The sequence below is a fragment of the Schistocerca cancellata genome, chromosome 4 (assembly GCF_023864275.1).
Source record: "Schistocerca cancellata isolate TAMUIC-IGC-003103 chromosome 4, iqSchCanc2.1, whole genome shotgun sequence".
Classification (NCBI taxonomy): domain Eukaryota; kingdom Metazoa; phylum Arthropoda; class Insecta; order Orthoptera; family Acrididae; genus Schistocerca; species Schistocerca cancellata.
The window spans coordinates 348,432,427-348,445,269 of NC_064629.1; the positions used below are offsets into that span (position 1 = coordinate 348,432,427).

The following is a 12,843-nucleotide window of genomic DNA, read 5'->3' on the forward strand; positions in this document are numbered from 1 at the left end:
AAATCATTGTTAGATAACAAAATTGCACAAACAGTATCATTACTTTGGCATTAACATAAAATCAGTGAGAGAATGCAGCCAATTAAATTTGATAATAAGTTGCAGTCATGTCTTACGACAATGTAAAGAAGTAACGGACTCGGGGAAGCTACACAATACTTTCAAATGTACATAGCGACAAAACTGTGATGAGTTATAGACCAAAAGTAAAAGTAAGCCAAATACTGTACACTGTAGAAAATTTCTGAGGTGAATGGTGAGTTATTGTTGCAGGCATGCACATATTTCTATGACAGACTGAGTTATCATAAGACTCTAGACTGATACAAAGACACTAAAGTAATTTCAGTTTATATCTTTTTATATTTCCCATTTCTTCTGCACACCACAGCACTGACCTATGCATTCTGCTCTAGGTTCATACTTCAGCATTATGCTCAAGCTTATTGTCACAGTATCAACCACCCACAGCTGTGGAACATCCATTTTGTTCAGTTAGTTTCTGTTTAGTTGTCTGACATTTATAATTTTATTACTGAATGCTAGCGATACGTCCCCCATATCCCCAGAGCTGTGAAAACACAACACCAATACAGAACAGGGTGGCAAGTTTTTGACTGCACAATATGGCTTGGCAGAGCAAGATTCCAGGCCTTATGAAAGGCCACTTACTAAGATTTTCAGCAATTTTTATTACAGTGGCTTCTTATATGACTGAGTCCCTGAAGTTAAAGGTCCAACCCAGCATCTTTGTTTGATCTAAATCAATGGAGTGTACAGCTGTCAAGCAGTTTTCTCGAATAATCAATCTGTCACAATGTTTCAAATATGTGTGCCAGTGACATTCAGTCTCCAATACTCTGATTGTTTGGCTGGTTTATGACAGATGCTATTGATGACATTCTCAACTTGGGAACACATGCTGCCCAGTACTGCTCTCATTTTGGCGTGATACAATATAAGTGTAGCTGATAGTGGCTTATCTGCATCCTCCTTGGTGGTCTCTTACCACCCAGTGGTACAGGTTAGAGAGCACAAGGAATTGCTGGTTTGCTAAACCAATGCTGATTAATATAATTTTCGGCTGCTCTAATTTGGCAATTGTGTTTTCTGTCTCTGAATACGTGAGACCACTCCAGAGTCCTGGCATCAGACAACTAGTGCACCTAATAATAACAACTCTGTTTGTTGTCAAAATATTTTTCGTGTTTTTCAGAATAATCCTGCAACACATACAAGTATTTTTCATAAATCATATACACTGGGGAGAGCTGAAGAATTGCATTAACCAAACAAATTGTTTCCCGTTTACTCCTTAATCATGCACACCAGTATGTGTTGGGAAGATGTCTATCACTTTAAGATAAATTAACTCAGATGTAGATGTTAATGGATTCACATTTGAGTCATTTGCTTCTCAGGTGAAGGAACATTCAGTGTTCATTGTTGTACTGTTTGTTTTACTATTTCCTAATATACACAATTCATTGCAGACCTTAAAGGTTAAGAATTCCCATAATTAATGAAAAGAAATGTGTGTGTAATAAAAAGGGTGAATTACATCATATGACAAACCTGAACTTAGAATTAGTGTTACTGCAGCACGGGACAATGTACCTCTGCCTGCTTAAACATTGTAATACCATGGAGTAAATGCCACATGAATCAAAGGGACAATAAACACTGTTGCTGTTATTAACTGACTCAGCAAATGAATTAAAAGTGTTACAAATGAATCAAACCAGTTTCATACCAAAGAGAAGAAAGAGTAATTCAGCTCAGAGTGGCCAATGAAATGTTTCTTGAACCAAAATTTTCTTATGCGGAACAGAAAAGAAAAGAAAATTAAAAAAGTAATATTTTTTTGAATTATTCAGGTAAGTATAATGAAAGTTTCGCCAATCTACTGCTTTTCAACCAGTCTGTCTTATAGTTGTCTATTTCTGATGTAATTTTTTTAACTATATAGTTTATTTCAGTCGAGGCTCACATATTTCTGTAGTGACTACACTTGTTTCAACTGCCTAGCCATGATGCTAAATATTGCTTGGCCAGTGGGCTATTTATGACTACACAGTTGAAACTGTTATAGCTAGTAATCAGTTTTGTAAGCAATGAATGAAATAAATTAGATACTGGAAAGTAACATTCCTGCTGGGGCCCTCAGCCAATGAAATGACAAATACAAACTAACTTTTTCAAAGGTGAGGTAAAGCTCAAAAATTAAGCATACTGTATTACACCCTATACATGGTGTGCCAGGAGAAACAGCCAATATACAGGGATATGTGAGGATCACTCATTTTAAGAAAAAATGTTTGTGTGAACATACACTCTATTCCAATGATTTCTTTTCTTTTTTGAGATAAAACACATTTAATGTACATTGTTTTTTACTTTATGTATTATTCAGTAAATTCTTAGGTATACACATGTACAACAGTTAGTAGGTCTAAACATTACAATATACATTTCACAAAGTATCGATTGAAAAATATGTATTTTTAAGACATTCACTTCCATGCATTATTGTACATGTCACATTACAGCTGTTGTACAATAATGATGAAAGTTCAAATATCCCACCATCAACTTTAATGCATTTGTACACTCCTGGAAGAACATGTTGTGTTGCTTGTCTGAGTGCCTCCGTACATTCCCTAATGAGGGTAGCAGCCTCCATGACCCCCAAAAACAAATGTACATTAGATGTCTTCTATCTCAGAATCCATTCAGAATAGGGCACGTGTCCATATGAAGTTGTTCGCTTCAAATGAGCATGCCTGTCATATTCCTGAATATTGATTATTCCTCCTGGTACACCTTGTATAGCACTTATGAAGAAGGCAATGGAGTGGGTATAATGGGGAAAAGGTTGTTTTATATGATGTGATAGTCTATATGATCTGGAGATAACTTCAACCAGTTACAGAAGAAATCTATTTCATTACCTCTCACTTAAGTTCATCACAATGTTGACAAAGTGGAATATATTAGCTTACTGGATAGTCAGGTAGTCTGAGATTGTGGAAGCTACTACTGAAATCTTAAACAAAAAGTAGTTATCTCCCCACCCCCCCCACCCCCCTTGTAACATAATAAGACATTCACATTAATTAATTAACTGTTTCTCTGTGTTTCATTCCAAGATGAAAAATCTCAAAAAATCTCTTATCTGTTGATTTCTGAATGTGCCATCTATTTAATTCAGTTCATAATTTCCAAATCTTAGTCACTTTGGATGCTGTGTGCTCTTCAGTGGTGTCTCAAAACACTTTATTATATTTACTTATTCATTCATCCAAAAAATCTTTGCAGATTGTGGGACACAGAACAAGCACATAACGAAACAGTAACACAACACAACACAATTAAAATACAGTATTATTTCAGTAGATACAAAGAATTTAGCTTCATCCATGAAAGAGTTTGCTCTACTTGCAGTAGCTGCACTGTCTTGTTTCGAGTCTCTTCTTGTATCACAAATGTTGTAAAAATTCTGCTACTGAATACAAGCAATGCTCTAATCAGACTGCCCTTAAGGTTTTGCAAAAAGAGAATGAATGAATGATATGATTTTTACCTATGTGGAAGATTACTGTAAATTTGTATGCCATTGTTTATTATGGAATTTTTGTAGACTGAAGTCCTTACTGACTGCCCTGAAGCTTTTCCTTTCATATTGTATCATATTCATGAGTATTAAAATGTTCATGTATGTCTTTTAAATTGTTAGTAACACACTTACAGATTTCTAGTATGTACATACAGGGAAGGAGGAGGATTGACGACTTTTGGAAGTCACTGAAACTATTAACATATTCCAAGTTTTATATATGCATTACAAAAATGTTTTGGACTTAAGCATTTCTGGAACCTCAACTATAATTACCTTATCGATTTCCTGTCTAGTTGCATTCTTCGGATGGTCTGGCCTATTTCACATATTATCCGCTCACTGCAGTCCTTGCCATCTAAAGCTTCAAAAACAACTTTTGTTAAGCCAGAAAGATCATCAGGTGCACTTTTCAGAGCAACAATTTCACGTGATCTTAGAGAACCAAATTTTGGTAGAAACAGTACTGAAACTATGTACATCACCGCCATCCCAATAAATCCAGCAATTGCCATGAACAAAGGTTCAACATTCTTCTGTGAATCTGACATTTCTGAAGCATCCATGTGAACCATATCAGTCATACTCTGTGATGTTGACATGTCATCCTTCATCACACTGGCCTGTAATGAAAAAAAATTAATGAATGTCAAAATTTAAAGGTCATGGTGCTTTTTATGTACGTGTGCGTGATGCCCATATTTTATGTACACAACTGTCATGTGAATATAAAATTGATGGTCTCAGGAGTATAATGATATGTGGAAGTTTTGAGCAGACCATTTGTCATCATCAGGTGGGCCTAGCACCTGGCTTAATGCTACACAATGCTTAATGTCCACAACACAATCAGCTCCAGTTCACATAACTAATAACACAAACAGCAACTGTTACATTTTTCAAGTGCTGAGGCCAGTGGCTGTGCCCTCCTTTTGTGGTGCCCATGGCATTACCTTTCAATGAGATAACACAAGATTGCATGCTGCAGTGGCATCCTAACCTATCTCAATACAGAGTGTTTTCAGTTGTCGCTATGGCAATTCAGTTCACCAGATTTCCCACCCACTGAAAACATCTGGTCATGGGTTGATGAGCGATAGGTAGAACCAGCCTGGAATGACATCTAAGCTTAGTGAAGTTGATGGCCACGTGGGTTAGAGTCATTGTTCCTGCCAGAGGAGACAGCTCTGATTACTAAATTTTGCACCCTGTATGCTCCAAAATCATCTGCAAATTTAATAAAGTATTCTTCCTAATGTAACATTTATGCACAATAAATAAAAATTTAGTTATTTGCTATCATTCCTGGTGCTGCAGTTTTAGTAGCCAATGGAGTACAATGGAGTATGAGGGGATGGAGCTCTATCCTAAACAGCATGTTGCAAGGCATCACAGATATGGTCAATAATGTTCATGTCTGGGGAGTTTGGTGGCCAGCAGAAGTGTTTAAACTCAAAAGAGTGTTCCTAGAGCCACTCTGTACCAATTCGGACTTGGGGGGTGTTGCATTGTCCTGCTGGAATTTCCTAAGTCCACAATGGACAAGGACGGATGCAGGTGATCAGACAGGATGCTTATGTGTGTGTCACCTGTCAGAGTCGTATATAGACATACCAGGGGTCCCATATCACTCCAACTGCACATGCCTCATACCATTACAGAGCCTCCACCAGCTTGAGCAGTCCCGTGCTGACATGCAGGGTCCACGGATTCCTGAGGTTGTCTGTACACGTCCATTTGCTCGATACAATTTGAAACGAGACTCGTCCAACCAGCCAACATGTTTCCAGTCATCAATGGTCTAGTGCCAGTACTGACGTGCCCAGGCAAGGTGTAAAGCTTTGTGACTTGAAGTTATCAAGGGTACACCAGTGGGCCTTCAACTCCAAAAGCCCATATCGATGATGTTTCATTGAATGATTCACACACTGACACTTGCTGATGGGCCAACATTGAAATTTGCAGCAATTTGGGGAAGGGCTGCACTTCTATCATGTTGAACAATTCTCTTCAATTGCATTGGTCCTGTTCTTGCAGGATCTTTTTCTGGCCGCAGGAATGTCAGAGAGTTGATGTTTTACCAGATCACTGATATTCATGGGAAATACAAGTTGATCCATACTGAGCCCTGCATTATCTGAGCAATTATAATACAACTGATGTCTGGCTATTGCCCAGAATTGGATCATTAATGACTGTTTTACCTCAACAGAAATATACCACACTGGCACGTTGCACATTACGAGATTGGGTTTACTTCTATTTTTTTAAATCATGTCATCATCACATTCCATGCTGTTATGCTAAGGTCCAAGCTCTCTGTCACACACATTCCTCCAACATACATAATAGGGACCACTGAAGCATGCTCAGAGATTATGATTATAGAGGACTAGCAGCAGTGACCAGCCCTTAGCTTAAGAAAAGTAGACATAAATTTTAATTATCAGACTGAAAAAAAAAATTACACAATTAGTTGTGTGTGTGTTGACAGATACATTTTTATAGTCCTGGTACACACTGGTATCCCTGTACCTCAGAACTGTAGCACCCAGCTTGAAGGTCCAAAATAAAATGGCGTAGCCCGCTGATAGAGACGAGTATACTGCAGTAATTAATTTTCTGTATTTGAAGGGGATCAGTGCTACAGCAGTCCATGCTACATTTATGGAAGTGTACAATATCAACAGAGCCTCGTATGGCAGAGATGTTAGGTGGTTTGGATGCTTCCAGTGTGGTCAGAGTGTTAGACTAATCTGAATGACAAAAAATGAAATATCAGACCACCTGTCTGTAAAGAATCAGGAATCATAAGAGAAGTGTAGACTCTAGTGCAGCCAGACAGCATATCACACCCAAATTGATACTGGAAAAAGTGAAATTTAGTCACAGACTAGTTTTCAACCTTTTCAACATCATAAATGTTGCCATCCACTGGTTAGTTAGTTATATGTTCCATGGATAATTTGAATGATTCTTTTCTCAAAATGATGTGGTGCAAGTCAGTTACAGGGTATGTATACATGATTAGTGTTAACATCAGTGAATACATTATTTCACTAGTACTACTTATGCAAATATACATAAAAATAAGTCGCTTTCAAATTTTTTATATACAGGCTACCAGTTTTTAAATAGAAATTTGTAGATAATAGGAGTTGTCCAGAAGAAGTTACACACTTCAAAAAAAGTTTTGCATCACCTCGGTTCTGAGAGTTGCAGAACCTGTACAGAAAATTTGGATAGACATAAACATAAACATCATTTCCACCCTCTTTATTCCTCATGAAAACCACACATTACATATACCACCACACAGTGAGACCTTCAGAGGTGGTGGTCCAGATGGCTGTACACACCAGTATCTCTAATACCCAGTAGCATGACCTCTTGCATTGATGCATGCCTGTATTTGTCATGGCATATTATCCACAAGTTCATCAAGGCACTGTTGGTCCAGATTGCCCCACTGCTCAATGGCGATTTGGCGCAGATTCCTCAGAGTGGTTTGTGGGTCATGTTGTCCATAAACAGCCCTTTTCAATCTTTCCCACACATGTTCAATAGGGTTCATGTCTGGAGAACATGCTGGCCACTCTAGTCGAGTGATGTCATTACCCTGAAGGAAGTCATTCACAAGATGTGCATGATGGGGGCATGATTTTTCATACATGAAGACGAATGCTTCGCCAATATGCTGCTGATATGGTTGCACTAATGGTTGGAGGATGGCATTTAAGTATCGTACAGCTGTTACGGCGCATTCCATGACCACCAGCAGTGTACATCGGCCCCATATAATGCTGCCCCAAAACGGTAGTGAGCCTCCACCTTGCTGCACTTGCTGGACAGTGTGTCTAAGGCATTCAGCCTGACGGGGTTGCCTCCAAACACGTCTCCAACAATTGTCTGGTTGAAGGCATATACGACACTCATCAGTGAAGGGAACGTGATGCCAATCTTGAGTGGTCCATTCAGAATGTTGTGGGCCCAACTGTAATGAGCTGCAAGGTGTCGTTGCAAAGATGGACCTCGCCGTGGACATTGGGAGTGAAGTTGCGCATCGTGTAGCCTATTATCCACACTTTGAGTCGTAACAAGATGTCCAGTGGCTGCATAAAAAGCATTATTCAACATGGTGGAATTGCTGTCAGGGTTCGTCTGTGCCATAATCTGTAGGTAGCGGTCATCCACTGCAGTAGTAGCCCTTGGGCAGCCTGAGTGAGGCATGTCATCGACATTTCGTGTCTCTCTGTATCTCCTCCATGTCCAAAAAACATTGCTTTGGTTCAGTCTGAGACACCTGAGAGCCGTTCCTGGCACAAAGTAACAATTCAGATACAATCAAATTGCTGTATTGACCATCTAGGCATGGTTGAACTATAGAAAACATGAGCCGTGTTCCTCCTCCTTCCTGGTGGAATGACTGGAACTGATTAGCTATCAGACCTCCTCCATGTAATAGGCACTGCTCATGCATGGTTGCTAACATCTTTGGGCAAGTTTAGTGACATCTCTGAACGTTAAAAGGGACTGTGTCTGTGATACAATATCCACAGTCAACGTCTATCTTCAGGAGTTCTGGGAAACGGGGTGATGCAAAACTTTTTTTTATGTGTGCATCGTAAAGTTATATTTTCTTTTCTGGGTGTTGCAGCTGCTCACATAAATCAACAAGCCCATCAAACTAATGCAGCAGTGGAAATGTCACATCTGTATCATGTAAAAATGTAAATGTCATATGGTTCTGTTGGCTGGGAAATCCAACAGGATGGGTTCAGATCCCTAGCAGAAAGGGTGTTCTTCCACCGCATGCAATGGCTCCTTTCCTTGTGAATATGTGAGACTTGGGTCAAAAGTGTATTTTTGGAGATGAGGTGAGTGTCATGATGGATCTATAGTGTAACATTACATTTGTGTTCTGTTATGTTTGTGTTCTGTTATGTTGATGAGAGAAGAGAGAGAGAGAGAGAGAGAGAGGGAGGGAGGGGGGGGGGGGGAACCTGATGCTGGCAGATAGGCTATTAGTTGCAAACAGCATTAAGGACGCCAACAAACTAAACAATCCCATCTGATGGATGAATCACCATCAGTAGTGTCACATGCCCTCAGTTCATGAGATAATGTGGAGAGGTTTGGAATTTAATCCAGGACATTGATGTAAAGACTGATAATTAGGGACTTTGAGGGAGCGAAATAGTGACAGTGAAAGTATCGTCCACCACCAGGATTCGAATTTACTGACCTCCTAGCTGAGTGTGACAAGCAGGTGTGCATTAGCAAATTCAGCTACAAAGGTGGGCATCTGTGTCACATCAATCCAAATATCTAGTTTAGCAACCTAATCACCAAGGACGAGTGCTTGGTGTATCACTATGATGCAGACACAAATGAGCAAAGCAAGCAATGGAAGCACAGCGATTCGCTATTTAGTGGAAAAGGCAAAGCACTGTTCAAGTTGATGATGAAATTTTTAGGGACTGCCACAGTATGGTGCTAACAGATTACTATTGTAGGGGGTAGGCCATCACAGAAGCCAACAACCAAAACCTCCTGAAAAAGTAACAGGAAGTTTCCAAAACGAATTATAGTGAGAAGATATCCAAGGAGGTGTTTTTATTCCACAACAATGCCACAGCTCATTTTGCATGGGGCACAGTCACACATGCTGCTTCTTTAAACTACCAGACTGTCTCTCCTTAGCAATTTGAGCAGCAAACATGGACTTACTTATGCTGTTCTAGCAAAGTGCTTCAAGGTGCTCTTTAAATCTCATTTTAGTGATTCTGCTTGTTTGGCCCATGTAAAATTTTGGACAGACTTCACTTTTTAGCCCATATATTCCAGACTTCATGTGGAAAGGTTTGTAGTTGTCTATTCTGTGTGACTTGGTGGCTATGTGGATGTCAAACTACAAATTTAAAGGAACATGGTTGGTCCTAAGATTTTTTTCTGTCACTTATTACTTCTTTTACCTAGTTACGATTTTCATGTATGTGCAATATACCAAGTTGCGACAAGACTTGGAGTCTACCATACATTAAAGTATGTTCTCTATAACTGGGTGAATAAATTAGTTCAACATTCAAAAGAAAGCAAGGGCATACCATCTTCAATAGGACCACTCTTGTTAAAAAATTGCATCATTTGTATAAAACTTTATTCTAATATTTGAGCATGTAGAGATATTGGCAATTTTGTAAGAAAGACTATCTATAAAATGCATGGTTAAATACATGCTGGGTATTTTAGCAGCTTTTCTTTGTTTAGATTAAATTAGATGACCTTTTCGTTCCAACTGATCCATAGACAGGAGATCCCCTGCGATGTAGAACATGTCAGAAAACAAGAATACACAATAAATATTTACAGCACAATAACAGATATGCTAATATACCTTCCACAGATCCCAAATGAAATTGCCTTTGTGAATGTGGAATCTATCAAAAAAAAATCTCAAGCATATCTACATTTAAAAGGATATAAAAGCTGTCACCAATTATTAAATGTTCAATACACTTGAGAGAATATGATAATTCTTATGTTATTGCAGTTGCATCATCAAATAACAAAATAAATAAAAAACTTTTTACAGCACTTATTTGCAGTGACCGCATTATAGCACAAAATTTGTACAGAAGTCAGATTCCATGCAATATTCGCATGTGTCAAGAATATTATGTATGTGTTGTTTAGTATTTTTATTTTGTTTTAAAGTTTACTAATGAGGACAGAAAGTGTGCACTCACACCTAGGAAGATAGCAGAAGTTATAAAATGAGGATTCTACTCTCGGTCGGGCCTGGGTAGTGTAGAAGTGCGTCACCAGATGGCAGTAGCTGCCAGCAGTGGCACGCAGCCAGCCCCTCACAGTAGGAACTGCCACTGAAAGAGGGCCAACGAGATCTACAAAATGACCTGCAGCCACCTCCTGCAAGTTTCTGGCCACCTAGCCCTCCCACCACAGCATTGCGCGACTTCACTGACAAGCCTGGAGAATCGCAATGACCGCCGTTTGTGACACATGCCTTTTTCTTTCTGTCTTTTCGTAAAAGTTGTTATTGTTGTGTTCTCCTCTCTAATAGGAGTGTTTCATGAGTGAAACAGAAATGGATATCTGATGAAGACTGAATTCTTTTCTACCCATTGTTGCTGTTAGCTTCAGTCTGAAGACTGGTCTGATGAATGCTGCTCTATCCTGCTGTGCAAGCTGCTTCATCTCCAAATAACTCCTGCAACCTACATCATATTGAACCTACTTACTGCAGTCATCTCTTGGTCTCCCTCTATAATAGTTACCATCACACTTCCCTCCAGTAATACTAATCCTTGATATCTGCCACCCCACCACGACAAGGTCCATGATTCATGTGGGTGGGAGGATTATTCCAACACACAGAACAATCATCTAAGGGAATAATTCTTGCTGTATTTGAATCACATTATTTTAACCTTTGAACGATGAAAAACAGTTTGTAGGTATTTTAGCATCATAAGGCTTAAAAGTTGTATCACCATCCACGATGTGCAGAAAAAAATAAATAAAAAGGAAGTAGAAACATTTGTTTGGGGATCAAATGAAAGATTTGGAAATAGTACTTTAGGATTGCACATTTTGTTGGATTGGTGTTAAATGTTTGTCGGATTGGTGTTAAATGTTCTTCACTATGCCTGCTTGATACAAGGATGATGTATCAACTTTATTGTTAATACGTGTGGCTGATGGAGATGGACCATATTATTGTAAGTCTTACGTACAGAAATAAAACCTGCCATCAACAAAAAACAGCAGCAATTTTAAATAAACATTCCATGTTACAGACAGGACACAACTCTGAGATGAGGGCAGCCATCTCTGAAACTGGTGCAAACTATAGGCATGTTAATGACACATGTTTCATTTACAAATTATTTAAAAATGATATCTGTGGTTATAGATACAATGACTTATTTATAGTTTATAAAAAAGAGTGATTTCATTTAAGTTATAATCTCCCATTTCAATGTATGCATATATACGAAATGTCGCGTGTTGAGTGCAAGAAAAGATAAAAAGTTTACAATTTGTAGTGACAAATATAAGACAAATATAATATACAAATATTTCGCAGAATATTTCTACATTACGGAGGTTAAGTCTCAGATATAACAAAGACAACTTTTTTTCATATTGACATCCACACAGTTAAAGAAACAAATTTTATACACTATTGATATATTTATACATGTATGTAGCACCTTTATACTAATTGTAAGCGTCCTATGGTAGGGCAAAAAGAATATTGTTACCCATACTTTTAATTTGGGTGACATTTTAGTTCAGCTGGCCACAGTGGCCGAGCGGTTCTAGACACTTCAGCCCGGAACTGCGCTGCTGCTACGGTCGCAGGTTAGAATCCTGCATCGGGCATGGATGTGTGTGATGTCCTTAGGTTAATTTGGTTTAAGTAGTTCTAAGTCTAGGAGACTGATGACCTCAGATGTTAAGTCCCATAGTGCTTAGAGCCATTTGAACCATTTTTTTTTTTGACATTTTAGTTCCATAACATTTCTCATGGATTTTGAGCAAAGCGTACGATTAACAAGTTGGATTTGTTTATACACGTGGTAATGTAATATCTTAATTTTGTAATAAACTACTTATTTTTTGTCAGTGGCCTTGCCGCAGTGGTAACAGTGGTTCCTGTCAGAGCTCTGAAGTTAACCGCTGTTGGGCTTGGCTAGCTAGCACTTGGATGGGTGACAGAGTCTGCCAAGTGCTGTTAGCAAGCGGGGTGCACTCAGCCCTTGTGGGACCAATTGAGGAACTACTTGACTGAGAAGTAGCGGCTCTGGTCATTAAAACTGGAAAAGGCAAATGATGAGCTGACCACATGCTCAAGTGCTGCCTATCAACTGAAGATGACACAGCGGTTGGTCAGAACCGTTGGGTATTCCGAGGCCTGTTCGAACGGAGCATCTATATTTTCATAATTTATAAAAGGCATTCATAATTTATAAAGCATTACAAAATGCACTATTTGTCTAGCATGTGCACTTGATTTACAAACCTTAAACTGAAAACAGATAGCCTGTAGCATCGTGTATTCTAATGTGGTGAGCAGAAGTGTCCACCAGTTTGCATTGGATAGTGTGTTTTGTCCCGCCCTGTCCCGTCCCCCCTACACGATCTGAATACAAACAACAGGGTGCACGGGGTAGCCATGCAGTGTGAGACGCCTTGTCATG

General features: G+C 38.9%; 1 protein-coding gene across 3 annotated transcripts in view; it reads right to left on the bottom strand.

Annotated features, from left to right (window-relative positions):
- LOC126183585 (uncharacterized) overlaps positions 1-12,843 on the bottom strand; it is a 231,062-nt gene that overhangs the window by 14,748 nt on the left and 203,471 nt on the right. For all 3 annotated transcript variants that reach the window (XM_049925681.1, XM_049925683.1, XM_049925682.1), the window contains one exon: positions 3,893-4,239. In XM_049925681.1, the coding sequence (XP_049781638.1) occupies positions 3,893-4,239 (347 nt within the window). The remainder of the gene's footprint in view (positions 1-3,892; positions 4,240-12,843) is intronic.